Source organism: Dendrobates tinctorius, unplaced genomic scaffold, assembly GCF_039654945.1.
Source record: "Dendrobates tinctorius isolate UK_male_01 unplaced genomic scaffold, ASM3965494v1 ptg000155l, whole genome shotgun sequence".
Classification (NCBI taxonomy): domain Eukaryota; kingdom Metazoa; phylum Chordata; class Amphibia; order Anura; family Dendrobatidae; genus Dendrobates; species Dendrobates tinctorius.
In genome coordinates this window covers 4512310-4530862 of record NW_027361822.1, presented here as the reverse complement: position 1 = coordinate 4530862, position 18553 = coordinate 4512310, and the positions used below count along the sequence as shown (strand labels likewise).

Genomic DNA, 18553 nt, shown 5'->3' with positions numbered 1-18553 from the left:
TTCCACTATACTCTGGTACTGATACGATCACTTGCTGACCAGTGGATCTGCTGCAGCTGATATCTCCCACATTATATTTCTCACTTTATTCAATGGATCATATCAGGTTAGTATAATCTGATGACATACTTGTAATATATATCGGATAAGACCCTATTTAGAATCATAGAATCGTAGAGTTGGAAGGCACCTCCTGGGTCATCTGGTCCAACCCCCTGCTCAAAGCAGGATTCGCTAAATCATCCCAGTCAGATGTCTGTCCAGCCTCTGTTTGAAGATTTCTATTGAAGGATAACTCGCCACCTCTCGTTGCAGCCTGTTCCACTCATTGATCACTCTAAGGCTATGGGCACATGTATGCAGAAAATTTCTGCATGTAAAAGTAAACCTGATTCTTTCCCAGAAAACGCGCATTTTTTTCTGCGAGTTTTCCGCATGTTTTTTTTGCGCAAAAAACAAGCATTTTTATGCATTTTTTTCCGGAGCGGTCCCAGCCTCCTAGAAAATAGCTAGAAATGCGAAATTTTCCACGAAATTAATGAGCATGCTGCGTTTTTTCCGCGATGCATTTTTTTTGCGGAAAAAAACACATCAATATGCACAAAAAGTGCGGAATTCATTAAAATGAATGGGATGCTTCTTTTAAGCGTTTTTTAAGCGGTTTATTTGGTAAAACCGCGAAAAAAAATGCATACTTGTGAACACAGCCTAACTGTCAAACAGTTTTTTCTAATATCTAATCTGTGTCTCCTCCCATTCAGTTTCATCCCATTGCTTCTAGTCTTTCCTTGTGCAAATGAGAATAAAGATGATCCTTCTACAATGTGACAGCCCTTTAGATATTTGTAGACAGCTATTAAGTCTCCTCTCAGTCTTCTCTTTTGCAAACTAAACATTCCCAAATCCTGCAACCTTTCCTCATAAGACAGGGTTTGCAGACCGGTCACCATATTTGCGCTGATTTCTCCTACAGCTTCGTTAGTTTCCTAAACTGTCTCCTCAAATCATTTTGGGAGCATCTGAAATCAGTCCATGAGGATAGAGTCCTCTCTCCTCTGTAATAGTCTGTCAATGATATTTCACTGTATTGTATATACATATGTAAGGCGTCTAAATATATACAGCACCAGAGAGTCAGTAGTGCTCTATTATGATAGATACTGTTACACCATCTTCTCCCCATTCAGGTCCCTACAATATCGGATCCTCTCAGTGGAGATCTTCTATATAAGAGAATTCTCCTGAGTGACCCTACAAGGATGGATAGGGACAGGGACAAGATGGCGGAGAGGATATTACACCTCACCCTAGAGATCCTCTTCCGGCTTACTGGAGAGGTGAGAGATTATGATGATGTCACATTACATCATTCTTATCTATGGGAATAACAGATGGACAGAACTTGAGAGGTGAGGACTCTGGAAATGTCTGTAGTGAGGTTTATTAATGTGTCTCTCCATAACCAGGATTACACAGTAGTGAAGAAGACCTCTAGTGAGCGCTGTCAGGACCCTGTGTCTGAGGGATGGGGAAGACCCCTGAGCCCAATCACGGGGCCTCCACCTCACCCCCTGATACATGAGGACATCAATGACCAGAAGATCCTAGAACTCACCTACAAGATGATTGAGCTGCTGACTGGAGAGGTGACACTGTGGGAATGCTGGGACATTATACAGTAATCCTATGGAGGGATCGGGGGGATGACGGTATCATTGTATGTGTCAGGTTCCTATAAGGTGTCAGGATGTCACCGTCTATTTCTCCATGGAGGAGTGGGAGTATTTAGAAGGACATAAAGATCTGTACAAGGACGTCATGATGGAGGTTCCCCAGCCCCTCACATCACCAGGTAATAGACAGGACTAAATACACACGGCCTTTAATTTTATCTTAGTGTAATGAATGAATTCAGTCCCTGTATGTGTTTCCTCCAGTTCTATCCAGTGAGAGGACAACACCAGAGAGATGTCGCCGTCCTCTTGTTCCACAGGACTGTAAACAAGAAAATCCCAATGTTCCTCAGGATCACCAGGTAGATGGAAAGAAGGTGTTATAAAATCGCCCCTCTAATGTGTAGAAGGCGTGTGAAGATTTTGTCTTCAGGCTTGTTTTAACCATCAGTATTTGACACCGAACTGTCGATTTATTAGCGACATCGGAACTTTTCTAATTTAATTTTTCGTGGAAATGTGACCAGTGACTCCAGAGTGCAGCAGGAAATCCAGTGATCACTTTTCTGTGGACATGAGTAATGAGAATTTACATTATATTAGGAACATAAAATGCAGTGATTGACTTTGACATTTATTACATACAATGCAAAAACAGATCCTATGAATACAAGCTATGAACTCATTAATGAAAGAAGTTAGAGGCGTTTGTCGAGAGTCGTTCTAAGGACTGGCAGTGCATACTCATGTCCTGCAGCTGAATACAACGCTGGATCTACAACTATAGTGTCTGAAGAAACAGCTCTTCCGCTCAGGAGCTTACCTAGGCTTTGTGGCCAATGGTCAACTAAGTTCATCCTTTTCTGGCAGAAGGACACTTACGGCAGGCAAATGCTTGATGCAACAATGGTCGTATCGTCATGATTTGCTTCCAGGAACATGACAGTACATTTTTTTTTATTTTTTTCTTACCCGGCCCTTATAGTGTTCAGAGATTAATCCTATAGGACATCTGCTTTACAAGTAAGAATGACTTGTTCCGAGCGAGTTAGCACCTTCATCTATATTGTGGCAACTGTAAAAACCTATCCTTTCATCACAGGACATTACTCATGCAGAAGGATTGACAACATAACTAACAATTTGCTGAGGTTCTGAAGACCAAAGGAGGTCTAAGCGGGTGTCTCTAATTATGTGACCATTCAGTGTATGTTGTATATTTGGTGGAGATGACAGGAAAAAACTGATCATAGACTACAGATGTTGTCTTGATTTTTCTCACAATTTTCTGGTTATGGAGGCTTCTGGTTACAATTAGGATCCGACAGGTTGGATTTATACAGGAGACCTGCAGCTATTTTTTCTGATCTTTTAATTCATTTCTCACGACTTTTCCACCTGTCTGTGACTTTTCCAATATTTCTTTCAGGGTAAAAATCTGCCCCATATTAATACTACAGAGACATATGTGAGGGGTGATGAGCGGTGTAAAGAGGAGATTCCTCCAGATAACGGCACAGGTGAGTAGTGACCACTAACTGCAGAGAAGTCACAGATTATACTCAGTCATTGGATTAAAAACCTAATGAACTAGAATATAAGTTGGTATGTATGCAATATGTAGGTGCGTGTTCATATTGGTCACACTGTTTTGTTAGCCAAGTACCTTATGTTATTTTCATGCACTATTACTATTTATTGCAGGGTATCTTAGGTAAAACACTGGATTGTAGAATTGTGTGATAATCTCGTTGGGGTTTGTAACACAGAATATTAATGTCTGATCGGACTGGTAGAAAATTTTGATAGCAAACTTTTAAATTGACTAAATTAAATGGTGTTTTAGAAAAAGGGCTCAAGAGATTGCAGGTTTAGGTCCCCTGAGGGGCTTACAAATATTACTGCCACTCCTGAAAAAATGAGGTAAAAAACCAACAAACTTGTACCAAATATCAGCTCACCAAGGAAAAAAACAATCCCTCATACAGCTTCAATGACGGGGAAAAAGGTATGATTCTCTATAAATGGCAGCAGATACCTTTTTTTTTTTTTTTATACAAACTAAGAAGTTTTGCATCTCTGTAATTGCTCTGACCCTGGGGAATCATGTTCGAGGCAATTTTACAGCACAATGAACTTAGAACCCAAACAGCTATGGCAAAATTATTTTCACCGTTTTTCTGTATGTTTATTTTAAAAAAATGAAAAAATATCAAGCACCGACATGGGAAAACAAAATTACCACTGAAGGTAGTTACCGATTTTTCCCAACTTTTGGCTTTTTTATTTCTATTTTTTGGTAAATTGTATGGTATACTGAATGGTGTCATTCAAAACAACAACTCATCCCGCAAAACAAGGAAAAACTTCCCTCATAATGTCTATGTTGTCAGGAATATGAAAAAGTGGGCTCTTGGAGAAAGAGAAGGAAAATAATGAAAATGCAAAATCAAATTTTAGTTGCGTTCTTAAGAGGTTACCTTCTGAAAAGGTTTTACTGGGCGGTATTTTGAAAATGTTGTGCTGATAGAAGCTTCTTTGCCACTTGCAACATATATTTATGAGGCAGTGACTGGTGTTACAGCGACCCCTATAGTTATGTTCCCCCAGGATGCGTCCGGGGGCGTATTGAGGTCATGAGAGGAAATTACAGTTACACAGTCACATGCATAACTGTGGTTGCAATGCAGACTAAAGTGAGTATAGGTCTTTGATGTACTGGTTGTCCAAAGCAGATTTAGGGAAAACCTGCTCTGGGCTTTTGTGTATTGAAACAGACTGCAGGATGGTAGTTGCACTCCGTTTCATTCCTGGCTGAGTATTTTCCATCATGCATGACGGCACCACGAGAGAGTGGGGATCCGCCCAACAAGGACAGGAAACCTACAAGAAAAAAGGGGCGGCTCCTCTCTCCGCATCATTTGGTTTCCTGTCCTTGATGGGGAACCCTCAAGATGAAGCTGCATATCCGAGGTGTAGACAACTTGAAAGCAGACTTTCTGAGCAGGAACCAATTGAGGCAAGGAGCATGGTGCCTAAAAGTGTCCATTTTTCAAGTGCACATGTGGGGGAAACCCAGTATAGATCTCTTCGCCTCAAAAGCCAACAGGAAGGTTCAGAAGTTCTGCTCCCTAAGTCCAGCAGATGGGCCGTTGGCAGTAGAATATCATAGGGCTCAGGAGATAGTCTTACCATCCTTTTGTCCTAGCCCTAGTAACCAGAAGGAGGAGAGGCTTCATTGCCTAGACGTTAGAAGATGTATCCTGCAGTATTTAGAGGTAACGAGACCTTGGAGAAAACAGAGGGCCTTATTTGTCTCATACCAGGGGGCAAGAAAGGGCCTTAAAGCCTCTAAACAGACTATAATAGCTAGATGGGTGAGAGAGGCCATTATGCTAGCGTATAGTAGTGCAGGCAGGGTTGTTCCAGAGGGTCTAAAAGCCGACTCCATGAGGGCCATGGCGACGCCTCCATCGACTAAATCCGTAAGGCGGCCACTTGGTCCTCTCCATCTACCTTTTTCAAACATTATAGGTTAGACCTATCTGCTGCCTCTGATCTCACATTCGGGAGAAGAGTGTTACATGCAGTGATCCCTCCCTAAGAGAATACAAATCTCTGTAACTCTCGTGGTGCTGTCATGTATGATGGAAAAACACGGATATTACATACCTGGTAATGTGTTTTTTCATGAGACATGACGGCACCCTTATATTCCCTCCCTATTGATCACATCATTAGTTGAGTGCATTATTAGCAATATACACTCTCTTGGGTGTTGGATGTTTAGTAGTGTAAAGGATGTATTATTTATATGTACACTAACCTGCGGAGTTCCTCTCGTTCTCTGTAAAACAACTGATGCGGAGAGAGGAGCCGATCGGCCCCCGCCACCGATGGACGGCGGCGATCGGTCGCCGCCGTCATCATCTGCTCCCCCTTCCTATCGCTCCCTCCCAAATTCCGAACCCCCGGTACCTCCGATGGTGCTCCCGGTGTCCCGCCGTGGCTCCCCGGCATCCCGCAGTCTGGATCATGGGCGCCGCCATCTTGCAAAATGGCGGGCGCATGCGCAGTGCATCTGCCATTGTCCAAGATGGCGCTCCCATAAATTTGCCGGCTGCCCGTTCATTTTTCATTTTGATCACTGTGATACATCTCACAGTGATCAAAATAAAAAAAAAAAGTAAATACACCCCCCTTTTATCACCCCCATAGCCAGGCGCAAATAATAAAATAAAAAAAATATATATTTTTTTTCCATTTAGGGTTGGAATTAGGGTTAGGGTTGGAATTAGGGTTAGAGTTAGAAATAGGGTTAGGGTTAAAATTAGGGTTAGGGTTGGAATTGGGGTTAGGGTTGGAATTAGGGTTAGGGCTGGAATTAGGGTTAGGGCTGGAATTAGGGTTAGGGGTGGGTTGGGATTAGGGTTAGGCTTGTGGTTAGAGTTGGAATTAGGGTTAGGGGTGTGTTGGCGTTAGGGTTGTGGTTAGAGTTATTATTAGGGTTGGGTTAGGGTTAGGGGTGTGTTGGGGTTAGAGTTGGAGTTAGAATTGAGGGGTTTCCACTGTTTAGGCACATCACGGGGTCTCCGAACGCGACATGGCGCCACGATTTATTCCAGCCAATTTTGCATTCAAAATGTCAAACAGCACTCCCTCCATTCCGAGACCCGACGTGTGCCCAAACAGTTGTTTACCCCCACATATGGGGTATCAGCGTACTCAGGAAAAATTGCACAACAACTTTGGGGGTCTAATTTTTCCTGTTACCCTTGGGAAAATAAAAAATTGGGGGCTAAAAAAATGATTTTTGTGAAAAAAAAATGATTTTTTTATTTTCACGGTTCTGAATTATAAACTTCTGTGAAGCACTTGGGGGTTCAAAGTGCTCACCACATATCTAGATAAGTTCCTTGGGTGGTCTAGTTTCCAAAATGGGGTCACTTGTGGGGGGTTTCCACTGTTTAGGCACATCAGGGGCTCTGCAAACGTAACATGACGCCCGCAGACCATTCCATCAAGTCGTTATTTCAAAACGTCACTACTTCCCTTCCGAGCCCCGACGTGTGCCCAAACAGTGGTCCCTCCCCACATATTGGGTACCAGCGTACTCAGGACAAACTGGACAACTACTTTTGGGGTCCAATTTCTCCTGTTACCCTTGTGAAAATAAAAAATTGCGGGCTAAAAAATCATTTTTTGAGGAAAAAATTTTTTTTATTTTCACAGCTCTGCGTTATACACTTCTGTAAAGCACCTGGGGGTTCAAAGTGCTCACTTTGCATCTAGATAACTTCCTTAGGGGGTCTAGTTTCCAAAATGGGGTGATTTGTGGGGGAGCTCCAAAGTGTAGGCAGACAGGGCCTCTCCAAACACGACATGGTGTCCGCTAACGATTGGAGCTAATTTTCCATTCAAAAAGTCAAATGGTGCTCCTTCCCTTCTGAGCCCTGCCGTGCACCCAAACAGTGGTTCCCCCCCACATATGGGGTGCCAGCGTACTCAGGACAAACTGAACAGCAACTTTAGGGGTCCAATTTATCCTGTTACCCTTGTGAAAATAAAAAAATTGCGTGCTAAAAAATCATTTTTGAGGAAAAAAAATGATTTTTCATTTTCATGGCTCTGCGTTTATAAACTTCTGTGAAGCACTTGGGGGTTCAAAGTGCTCACTACACATCTAGATAAGCTCCTTGGCTGGTCTAGTTTCCAAAATGGGGTCACTTGTGGAGTTTTCTACTGTTTAGGCACATCAGGGGCTCTGCAAACACAACATGATGCCCGCAGAACATTCCATCAGTCTGCATTCCAAAATCGCGCTCCTTCCCTTCTGAGCTCTCCCATGTGCCCAAACAGTGGTTTCCCCTGACATATGGGGTATCGTTGTACTCAGGACAAATTACACAACAACTTTTTTGGCCAATTTCTCCTGTTAGCCTTGTGAAAATAAAAAATAGCGGGCTAAAAAATCATTTTTGAGGAAAAAAAATTATTTTTTTTATTTTCACTGCTCTGCGTCATAAACTTCTGTGAAGCACTTGGGGGTTCAAAGTGCTCACCACACATCTAGATAAGTTCCTTGGTTGGTCTAGTTTCCAAATGGGGTCACTTGTTGGGGAGCTCCAATGTTTAGGTACACAGGGGCTCTCCAAACACGACATGGTGTCCACTAACGATTGGAGCTAATTTTCCATTCAAAAAGTCAAATGGTGCTCCTTCCCTTCGGGACCCTGCCGTGTGCCCAAATAGTGGTTTATGACCACATATGAGGTATCGGTGCACTCAGGAGAAATTGCCCAACAAATTTTACGATCCATTTTATCCCATTGCCCATGTGAAAATGAAAAAACTGAGGCTAAAAGAAAATTTTTGTGAAAAAAAAGTCCTTTTTTTTAGGGATCAATTTATGAAGCACCTGGCGGTTCACAGTGCTCACTATGCATCTAGATAAGTTCCTTGGAGGGTCTAGTTTCCAAAATGGGGTCACTTGTGCGGGAGCTCCAATGTTTAGGCACACAGGGACTCTCCAAACTCGACATGGCAACCGCTAAATATTCCAGCATATTTTCCATTCAAAAAGTCAAATGGTGCTCCTTCCCTTCCGTGCCCTGCCGTGCGCCCACATATGAGGTATTGGTGTACTCAGGAGAAATTGCCCAACAAATTTTAGGATCAATTTTATCCTGTTGCCTATGTGAAAATGAAAAAATTGATGCTAAAAGAAAATTTGTGTTGGAAAAATTAAAATGTTAATTTTTTCCTTCCGCATTGCTTTAGTTGCTGTGAAGCACCTGAAGGGTTAATAATCTTCTTGAATGTAGTTTTGCATAGCTTGAGGGGTGCAGTTTTTAGAATGGTGTCACTTATGTGTATCTTCTGCCTTATAGACCCCTCAAAGTGACTTCAAATGTGAGGTGGTCCCTAAAAAAAATGGTTTTGTAAATTTTGTTGTAAAAATGAGAAATCACTGGTCAACGTTTAACCCTTATAACTTCCCAACAAAAAAAAATTTTGTTTCCAAAATTGTGCTGATGTAAAGTAGACATGTGGGAAATGTTATTTATTAACTATTTTCTGTCACATAGCTCTCTGGTTTAACGGAATAAAAATTCAAAATGTGAAAATTGCAACATTTTCAAAATTTTCGCCAAATTTCTGTTTTTTTCACAAATGCAAACATTATCGACCTAAGTTTACCACTAACATGAAGCCCAATATGTCACGAAAAAACATTCTCAGAATCGCTAGGATCCGTTGAAGCGTTCCTGAGTTATTACCTCATAAAGGGACACTGGTCAATATTGCCAAAAATGGCCAGGTCATTAAGGTCAAAATAGGCTGGGTCATGAAGGGGTTAAAGAGACTTTTATTTGGAACTTTGCAGGGTCACTTCCTCATCACTGCATAAGTGTGCTACCGCTGCACTACAATATATAAATAACCCCTTTGTGTCTCTGAGCTCAGACTAGTTTTCTGTATTTTTCAGTGGTTAACACGTGTTGCTTGTGTGTTTCATTGATTCACTTTGATGTACAATACAAAATAAAATTGTGGTACCGTGTTAGCTAGAAAAATAGATGTAAAAATCTCTCTATCAGATCTCTAATAGAACACTTGGTCCTCATCTGCATGTGTATCAAAAACCTTAATTTGATTTCCTTGGCCTGTCTCTGGCTAGCATCACCTCATGTCCTGTTATAATTCCTATTTAAATGTGGCCGTCTCTTCTAAGTAATTCACTTGTAATCTAACCTGATGAAGGGACCTTCTGAGTCCTGAAAGCTTGCTTGCAAATATAATTTCTCTGGTTAGCCAATAAAGGTATCACACCTTGAATACTTTTCTCAATTTTTGGGGGGGACATAACTATTTACATCTATTGATTCACTTCAATATTGTTTGTTGGTTTTATATTTGTTATATGGAAAGTGAATGTGGTGGGATAGTTTTGAGAATTTTTGGGGAGGTTGACCTCTTAGACTTAACTAAAAGTTTCATTAAGTATAAATAAAATAGATGGAAGCCTGACGGTAATGTCACGATGGGGGCAGGCTTTGCAGCGTTGAGAATCTCTCCCCCTCATGTGCTCACCCACTCTCTCTTTCCCCATTTGCTGACTTCTCCCGGCTGTGCTCTGTTCTTTGACCTGTCTACCCCATGAGCTATCCCCCTTGTCTGCTGTCTCTCTCCTTCCTGTGCTGCGTTCTCCCCTCGTGTGCTGTTCCTTATGAGCTGTCTCCCCCTTGTGCGCTTTCTCTCTCCCCCATCTGCTGTCTTTTCCTCTCATATAATCTCTTCTTTGACCTGTGTACCCCATGTGTTCTCCCCCTTGTCTGCGCTCTCTCTCCACCACTATGCTGTCGTCTTCCCTCATGTGTTCTCTCGTTTGAGCTGAGCTCCTGGGCAGGAGAAGAAGCAAAAGACAATACAGATATTACAGCAGGAGATCGCAGAGGATACATTTTGTGAGGTAAAATATTTAAAAACAGTCAGTGAAATATTTTACCTCACAAAATGAATCCTCTGTGATCCCCTGCTGTAATGTCAGTATTGTCTTTTGCTTCCTCCCCTGCCCAGGAGATGTGGTATGCTCAGTACATGGTCAGACACAGACAATGTTTAAAATGAACTTTCGTTCATGGGAAAACCCCTTTTAATGTGACCGGCTTCCTCTGCCTGTAGACATGTCACGCATCTGCCTCCGGGATCAGCCGAATGATTCACTGCACCTGCGAGTAATTCTGCAGGTGCACTAAATCAGACCGCCTCCATCTTTGTGCAGACAGCGGCGTTCACATTAAAACTGCGCATGCGCTCCTCCTGTACAAAGATGGCGGTAGTCTGTGAATCATTCAGCTGATCCTGACGGCAACGTGTTTGCGACGGTGTTCCACTGATGGTACCGTGCAAGAGGCTGTGTGAGTGTGTGTGGTGTGTACGGCATATAGAGTGTGTGTGTGTGTGTGTGTGTGGTGCGACGGTGTTCCACTGGGGGTACCGCACAATAGGTTAGTACCAGCAGCAGTTTCTGTATTGAGACACCCATCACTTGGGTGTCCCAATATGGCGGTAGGTGAACTTCCGCCACTTGGAATTCTGGGATACGGTGACAACTGGACAGAACAGGAAATGAAAAAGTTTGGTGATAGGTACAGTAAAATATGGAGCTACAAAGTGTTGAAGTGAAAGATGAAACGTGCATAAACCTAATGGTCTAACACTCTTTAATATCTATTGCTGCCATTAGTGCCTTCATCAGTTGCTAATCGAATTTTAGTACAATTTGTACAGAAATGTTATAGAAAGTATAAATATTATAATTATTAATCTATTTCCAAGGCAGTATATGTTATAATTTCCATTTTATTCTTGGCAGATGACTGTACCAGCAGATTGGGGACACTTTCAGATTTGACTGCACATGATCATACTACCACACCGGATACTTGTAAAGAACATGACAATATTTTGGATTTATCCTCAGCCCTTCACAGTAAAGATATACCATCTGATCCTTTTGAAAAGCTTCTATCTCCTGATTCATCACAGACTATTATGCAAAACAAAAATAACAGACTTGAAAGTGAACATCAAAGAGCTTACAGAAAAAATAAGACATATTCATGTTCAGAGTGTGAAAAATGTTTTAAACAAAAATCAAATCTATTTGCACATCAGAGAAGTCACACAGGGGAGAAGCCATTTCCGTGTTCAGAATGTGGGAAATGTTTTGCAAAAAAATCAAATATTCTTGCACATCAGAGAAGTCACACAGGGGAGAAACCTTTTTCATGTTCAGAATGTGGGAAATGTTTTGCACAAAAATCAAATCATCTTGCACATGTGAGAAGTCACACAGGGGAGAAGTCTTTTTCATGTTCAGAATGTGGAAAGTGTTTTACAGTGAAATCAAGTCTTGCTAAGCATCAGAAAAGACACACAGGTGAGAAGCCATATTCATGTTCAGAATGTGGGAAATGTTTTGCACAAAAATCAAATCTTCTTGCACATGAGAGAAGTCACACAGGGGAGAAGTCTTTTTCATGTTCAGAATGTGGAAAGTGTTTTACAGTGAAATCAAGTCTTGTTAAGCATCAGAAAAGACACACAGGTGAGATGCCATATTCATGTTCAGAATGTGGGAAATGTTTTATACAGAAATACGATGTTGAAACACATCAGAAAATGCACACAGGGGATAAACTGTTTTCAAATTCCGAATGTGAGAAATGTTTTGAAAAGAAATCACATCTTACACTTCAAAAAAGTCCCACAGGGGAGAAGCAATATTCATGTTCAAAATGTGAGAAATGTTTTACACAAAAATCTAGTCTTGTTGCACATCAGAGAAGTCACACAGGGGAGAAGCCATTTTCATGTTCAGAATGTGGGAAATGTTTTACACAAAAATCAAATCTTCTTGCACATCAGAGAAGTCACACAGGGGAAAAACCATTTTCATGTTCAGAATGTGGGAAATGTTTTACACAAAAATCAAATCTTCTTGTACATTTGAGAAGTCACACAGGGGAGAAGCCTTTTTCTTGTTTAGAATGTGGAATTTGTTTTACAGTGAAATCAAGTCTTGTTAAGCATCAGAAAAGACACAGGTAAGAAGCCATAATCATGTTCAGAATGTGGGAAATGTTTTACACAGAAATACCATACTGTCACATCAGATAATGCACATGGGAGAAACCATTTTCATATTCTGAATGTGAGAAAAGTTTTAAAAAAAAATCACATCTTACACACAAAAGAATTCAGGCAAGGGAGAAGCCATATTCATGTTCAAAATGTGTAAAATGTTATGCAGTGAAATCAAATCTTAAACATCAGTTTCTTGCAGAGTTCTTGCAAAGGGGACTAGCCATATTTGTGTTCAGAGTGTAAAAAATGCTTTGCCAGTTTCAGTATGTAGCCAATACCAGGGAGGCTTGCATTCTCAGATGTAGGTAAATGAATATTATTGTTCCATTTACATATGCAGAATCCCATCTTTGGCTTCTTATTCAATAAATGGACACCCTCCTCAACAGACTTTCTGGGTCCAATTAAATTTACATGAGATGTATTTGTAAAACACAATAGACTCCTTTCTTTGTTCTCAAGGAAATCACCTATATTTTATTTCTCCTCCCTCACATCAATTGATTTCCTGTCCTTGACAGGGAACCTTTCAGTTATGGCGTAGCTGAAGAAAGAAGTCAGAAGAATGGAGTCCAGGACTGGCCGGTGCGTTGTCCTCTATCTGCCACCACTGGGACCAAGGGCCTTTCTGGGTGTGCGGGAGGTGGGGAGCGCATCTGTGGCACCATGCTCTGGTGCTGGCTTCCAGGTGTCCAGCTCTGTGCATATGCGGGAACGCGCTGGAGTCGCCCGCTGATGGCGTGGCCGGCGGGTCACATGACTGGAAGGAACTTCCGGCGAGTAAACCGGAAGGAGATGGGATGCTCCGAGGCTGCCTGAGTTGAAAAGGGGGCATGGTAAGATGTTCCCAGCATCATAGGTGGCCAATTGAAAGGACAGTGGGAAAAGTGGTATGCCAATGGAACGCGCCCCGACGCGCGTTTCGGAAAAACTCCTTCGTCAGGGGATGGTTATATTATTATAAGTATGGATACTAGATAATTAACAAATTGTGTGGGTTTTTTGCCAATTAATACATAATTTATATTTTTTTTTATATATATTTTATTGTTGTTGTAGTTGTTTGGCCAAAATTCACAATAAAGGCTTATCTTATTACATACATTTGGTTTTTATTAAGCTTTTTATATACACATGTCCATCTATTCTGGTTCTTTTTGTAACATGAGTTAGTTTTTCTTTTTCTTAATGACAATATAAAATCTCTAATTATGAAGGAATGGAATAGACCCTAAAGAAAAAAACTCCTCTATGCCATCCCTCAAAAGGAAATATCCTTTTTGATGACCTAGCTTCCATGTCCTGGGAAAAGGAGTTAGCCAAAGCTGTTGCCAAGGCTTCCAGGAAATTTGCCCTTCCCTTTAAATGCATGGAAGTATTGAAGGATCCACTAGACAAAAGAGCAGATTTCTTCCTTAAAGGTACCTGAGTAGTGTCAGGGCAGTTTAAGACCTGCTATAGCAGCAACTCCAGGATAGGATACTAGAATCCATTCTCTTAAAGCGTGGGGCTGTGGCTTTCCTGGCTGACATCAGCTATTTCAGTTTAACTGGTGGCCAAATTTGCAGCGTGCTACAAAGCAGCCCGTAGAGCTCTCTGGCTTAAATGCTAAATTATGATCTATACCCTGTGAAGGTGATTTCCTATTCGGGTCAACATTAGATGACTTTCTTGAGAAAGCAGGGGATAAGAAAAAGGGGTTTCTCAATCTAATTATAATAATACATTTTATTTCTATAGCGCCGAGATATTCCGCAGCACTTTACATTTCAGAGGGGACTTGTACAGCCAATAGACATTACAGCCTAACAATAATCACATAGATCATAATATACCAAGAGAATTGAGGGCCCTGCTCGCAAGCTTACAATCTGAGGAAAAAAGGGTAGACAAGAAAGGTGGAAGATAACAATTGCCCTGATTGTATGGACCAGCCATAATGTTAAGTGTGTAACAGTACAGACACAGAAGACTAATAGATGCATAAGGCATATGGGAACATGATGCGGGGAACCTGGTTATGGTAAAACTTTTGAATGTGCCACACAGGGATAGTTAGGTTAATGTGTTGAGGCAGTAGGCCGGTCTGAATAAATGCGTTTTCAGGGCACACTTAAAATTGTAGGGACTGGGGACTAATCGTATTGACCTGCGAAGTGCATTCCAAAGAATTGGTGCAGCATGTGTATGGTCTTGGAGACGGGAGTGGGAGGTTCTGATTATTGAGGATGTTAACCTCAGGTCATCAGCAGAATGCAGGGCACGGGTAGGGTGGTAGACTGGAACGAGGGAGATATAGGGTGGTGCGGAGTCATGGAGAGCTTTGTGGGTGAGGGTAATAAGTTTGTAATGGATTCTGGAGTGGATGGGTAGCCAGTGTAATGACTGACACAAGGTAGAGGCATCGGTGTAATGATTGGCGAGGAATATGATCCTGGCTGCAGCATTCAAGACAGATTGGAGGGGGGAGAGTTTGGTAAGAGGGAGACCGATTAGAAGAGAGTTATAATAGTCCTGACGAGGATGAATAAGAGAAACAGTAAGAGTTTTTGCGGAATCAAAAGTAAGAAAAGGTCGAATTCTAGAAATGTTTTTGAGGTGCAGATAACAAGAGTGAGCCAGTGATCGGATGTGGGGGTCGAATGAAAGTTCAGAGTCAAGTATGACCCCAAGACAGCGCACATGTTGCTGGGGAGTAATAATGGAACCACACACAGAAATGGCAATATCGGGTATAGGTCCATTAGTAGAGGGAGGAAACACAATGAGTTCAGTCTTTCACAGGTTCAGTTTCAGATATAGTGAGGACATGATGTTAGGCACAGCGTTTAGACAATAGCTGGGGTTTTCTAACAAGGCAAGCGTGATGTCAGGAGAGGAAGCGTATAATTGGGTATCATCAGCATAGAGATGGTACTGGAAACCAAATCTACTGATTGTTTGACCAATAGGGGCAGTATACAATGAGAAGGGGGCCCAGGACGGATCCTTGAGGAACCCCAACAGTAAGCGGAAGATGAGAGGAGGAGGAGCCAGCAAAAGATACAGTAAAGGAGCGGTCAGAGAGATAGGAGGAGAACCAAGAGAGAAAACCGGGTCCTTGATGCCAAAGGAGCAGAGCATAGTGAGGAGGAGCTGATGATCCACCATTTTGAATGCTGCAGAAAGATCCAAGAGAATTAGCATGGAGTAGTGACCATTAGATTTAGCTGTTAGTAGATCATAGAGACTTTAGTGAGGGCAGCTTCAGTAGAGTGTAAAGAGCGGAAACCGGATTGGAGAGGGTCAAGAAGAGTGTTATCAGAGAGATAGCAGATCAGACGGGAGTGGACCAGGCATTCCAGGAGTTTAGAGATGAAGGGAAGATTATAGACAGATCTATAGTTAGCCACACTGTTTTAGTTGAGGGATGGTTTTTTAAGTAGTGGATGTATGATGGCATGCGTAAATGAGGAGGGAAAAATACCAGAAGAGAGAAAGAGGTTAAATATTTTAGTTAGGTGAGTGGTGATAGCAGGGGAAAGGGACTGGAGGAGATGTGACGGAAATGGGTCACTGGTGCAAGTGGTTGGGCAATAAGATGCAAGGAGCCTGCTTACTTCTTCTGTGACTGGTTCAAAATCAGAGTGAGCTAGATGCAGTGGGGGGAGGACAGTGCATGGTATAAGGTGATTGGGAGAATATCCTGTCATATATGGTTAATTTTTTCTTTGAAGTAATTGGCCAGATCGTCAGTTCGAAGCTCTATGGTTGGGGCCTGCACTCTTGGATTGAGCAGGGAGTGAAAAGTGTCAAAGAGACGTTTAGGGTTATTGGACGGTGAGGTGATGAGGGTGTTGAAATAGGTTTGTTTGGAGAGTTGAAGGGTAGTGTTGTATGTTCTAAGCATAAACTTATAATGGATGAAATCTTTGTGTAGATTGGATTTTCTCCACAGACGATCAGCGCACCTGGAGCACCGCTGCAGGAAACGTGTTTGCAGGGTGTGCCAGGGTTGTCGCCATCTGTGTCATGTTGTTCCATGTATAGGAGGTGCAAATTCATCCAGGGCAATTTGAAGTGTTTCATTGTAATGCTTCAGTGCAGAATCAGGACATGAGAGGGAGGAGATAGGGACTAATGAAGACTGCAAGTTCTTCATAAGTTTCTGGGTGTTAATGGCCTGTATGTTTCTATAAGTATGGACAGTGGAAGTGACCTGAGCGGGGTGGCAGTTCTTCATAGAGAATGAGAGAAGGTTGTGGTCAGAGAGGGGAGTTTGCGAAATCATCCACTGCAAAAAGTCAAGAGAAGACCAAGTCGAGGGAGTTTCCATCTTCATGTGTTGGAGAATTAGTAAGCAGGGAAAGGTCAAACGAGGAGGTTAGAGATAAAAGGTGAGTAGCAGGTGGAGACAGGGGAAGAGCAATGGGTATGATGAAATCGCCCATGATGAGGGTAGGGATGTCACAGGACAGAAAATGTGGAAGCCAAGTGGCAAAATGATCCAGGAAGTGATGGGAGGGGCCGGGAGGATGATACACCACCGCCACTTGCATGGAGAAGGGGGTGTAAAGTCTGATGGCATGGACCTCAAAAGAAGGGAAGACAAGTGAGGGTAGTTGAGGGATAACCTGAAAGGTACAGTTCGGTGATGGGAGCAAACCAACGCCTCCACCTGCTCTTCTGTCTGATCTTGCGGTATGAGAAAAGTGTAGTCCCCCATATGAAAGAGCAGCAGCAGCGGTAGTGTCTGACTGCTGGATCCAGGTTTCAGTAAGAGCCAGAAGGTTAAGAGAATTTGAAAGGAAGAAGTCATGTATGAAGGAGAGTTTATTACACACTGAATGAGAATTCCAAAGGGCACAATTAAGAGAGACAGAAAGCATGCAGGGAATATTAATAAGATTAGAGGGGTTTCTGAGTGTAGCAGTTGGGGGATTTGACTTTCTGTAACATGGGGGACCAGGGTTGGGAGCAATGTCTCCTGCAACTAGGAGGAGGATAGAAAGAGTGAACAGATGGTTAAGTGATTTGTGAGAGCGTCTCTGATGTTGAATGGATCTGTGCAATTTAGCAATGTGAAAAGAGCGTGAGTGCTATACATAGGAGAGGAAAGGAGTGAAGGGCCAATATGGATGGAGTGTAGAGAGTTAATGCCAGGGTGGTGGCTGTGTGAGCATGCAGTGGCCAGGATATAAATTATACAAATGCATGTGGTGAATTTGTTGCATTCCAGATGTACAGGATGTCTTACCTGTCTCCTGCCCTGTCTAACTGCCATGTTATAACTGCCTCATACTTTGATCAAATGTATTTCGATTAAATTTACATACATGCACCCCTGCATAAATGCTTCCCCAAGTTAGGTCTGAATATATAGGAGTCTGATGCTTAGATCTTTTTTTTTGCTCTGCTCGTTAGTCAATCAAACTAAACTACGACAGCAGAGCCCAATAAATGTAGTGGTCAGATAAACCAGTGTCCTGGCCTACATGGATCATAAAACTCTTTGAAAATTTTCTTGACCTCACACCATAAGGTGACAAGCAGAGTAAGTTGAAATAACTATATACCAGATATAAGCTTGCATAGTTGAAAAGACATAGGTAGTATTCAGGATTAACTGCTTGCTGACATTGAATGGAGTGGAGACACACAGGAGCTGATTCAGAGCAGAGATTAAAAAAGCTGGTTACCAGATATAAGCTTGCATAGTTGAAAAGACATAGGTAGCATTCAGGATTAACTGCTTGCTGACATTGAATGGAGTGGAGACACACAGGAACTGATTCAGAGCAGAGATTAAAAAAGCTGGTTACCAGATATAAGCTTGCCTAGTTGAAAAGACATAGGTAGTATTCAGGATTAACTGCTTGCTGACATTGAATGGAGTGGAGACACACAGGAGCTGATTCAGAGCAGAGATTAAAAAAGCTGGTTACCAGATATAAGCTTGCATAGTTGAAAAGACATAGGTAGCATTCAGGATTAACTGCTTGCTGACATTGAATGGAGTGGAGACACACAGGAGCTGATTCAGAGCAGAGATTAAAAAAGGTGGTTACCAGATATAAACTTGCATAGCTGAAAAGACATAGGTAGCATTCATGATTAATTGATTGCTGACATTGAATGGAGTGGAGACACACAGGAGCTGATTCAGAGCAGAGATTAAAAAAGCTGGTTACCAGATATAAGCTTGCATAGTTGAAAAGACATAGGTAGCATTCAAGATTAACTGCTTG

The 18553-nt window shown here is 42.0% G+C and overlaps 1 protein-coding gene across 1 annotated transcript in view; it reads left to right on the top strand.

The window, feature by feature from the left end:
• Nucleotides 1-13428, top strand: part of LOC141051001 (uncharacterized) — a 160711-nt gene extending 147283 nt beyond the window's left edge. The window contains 2 exon segments of the mRNA XM_073547780.1: nucleotides 11275-12286; nucleotides 12848-13428. Of these exon segments, the coding sequence (XP_073403881.1) occupies nucleotides 11275-12286; nucleotides 12848-13145 (1310 nt within the window). The 3' untranslated portion in view covers nucleotides 13146-13428.
• The last annotated feature ends 5125 nt before the right edge of the window (nucleotides 13429-18553 follow it).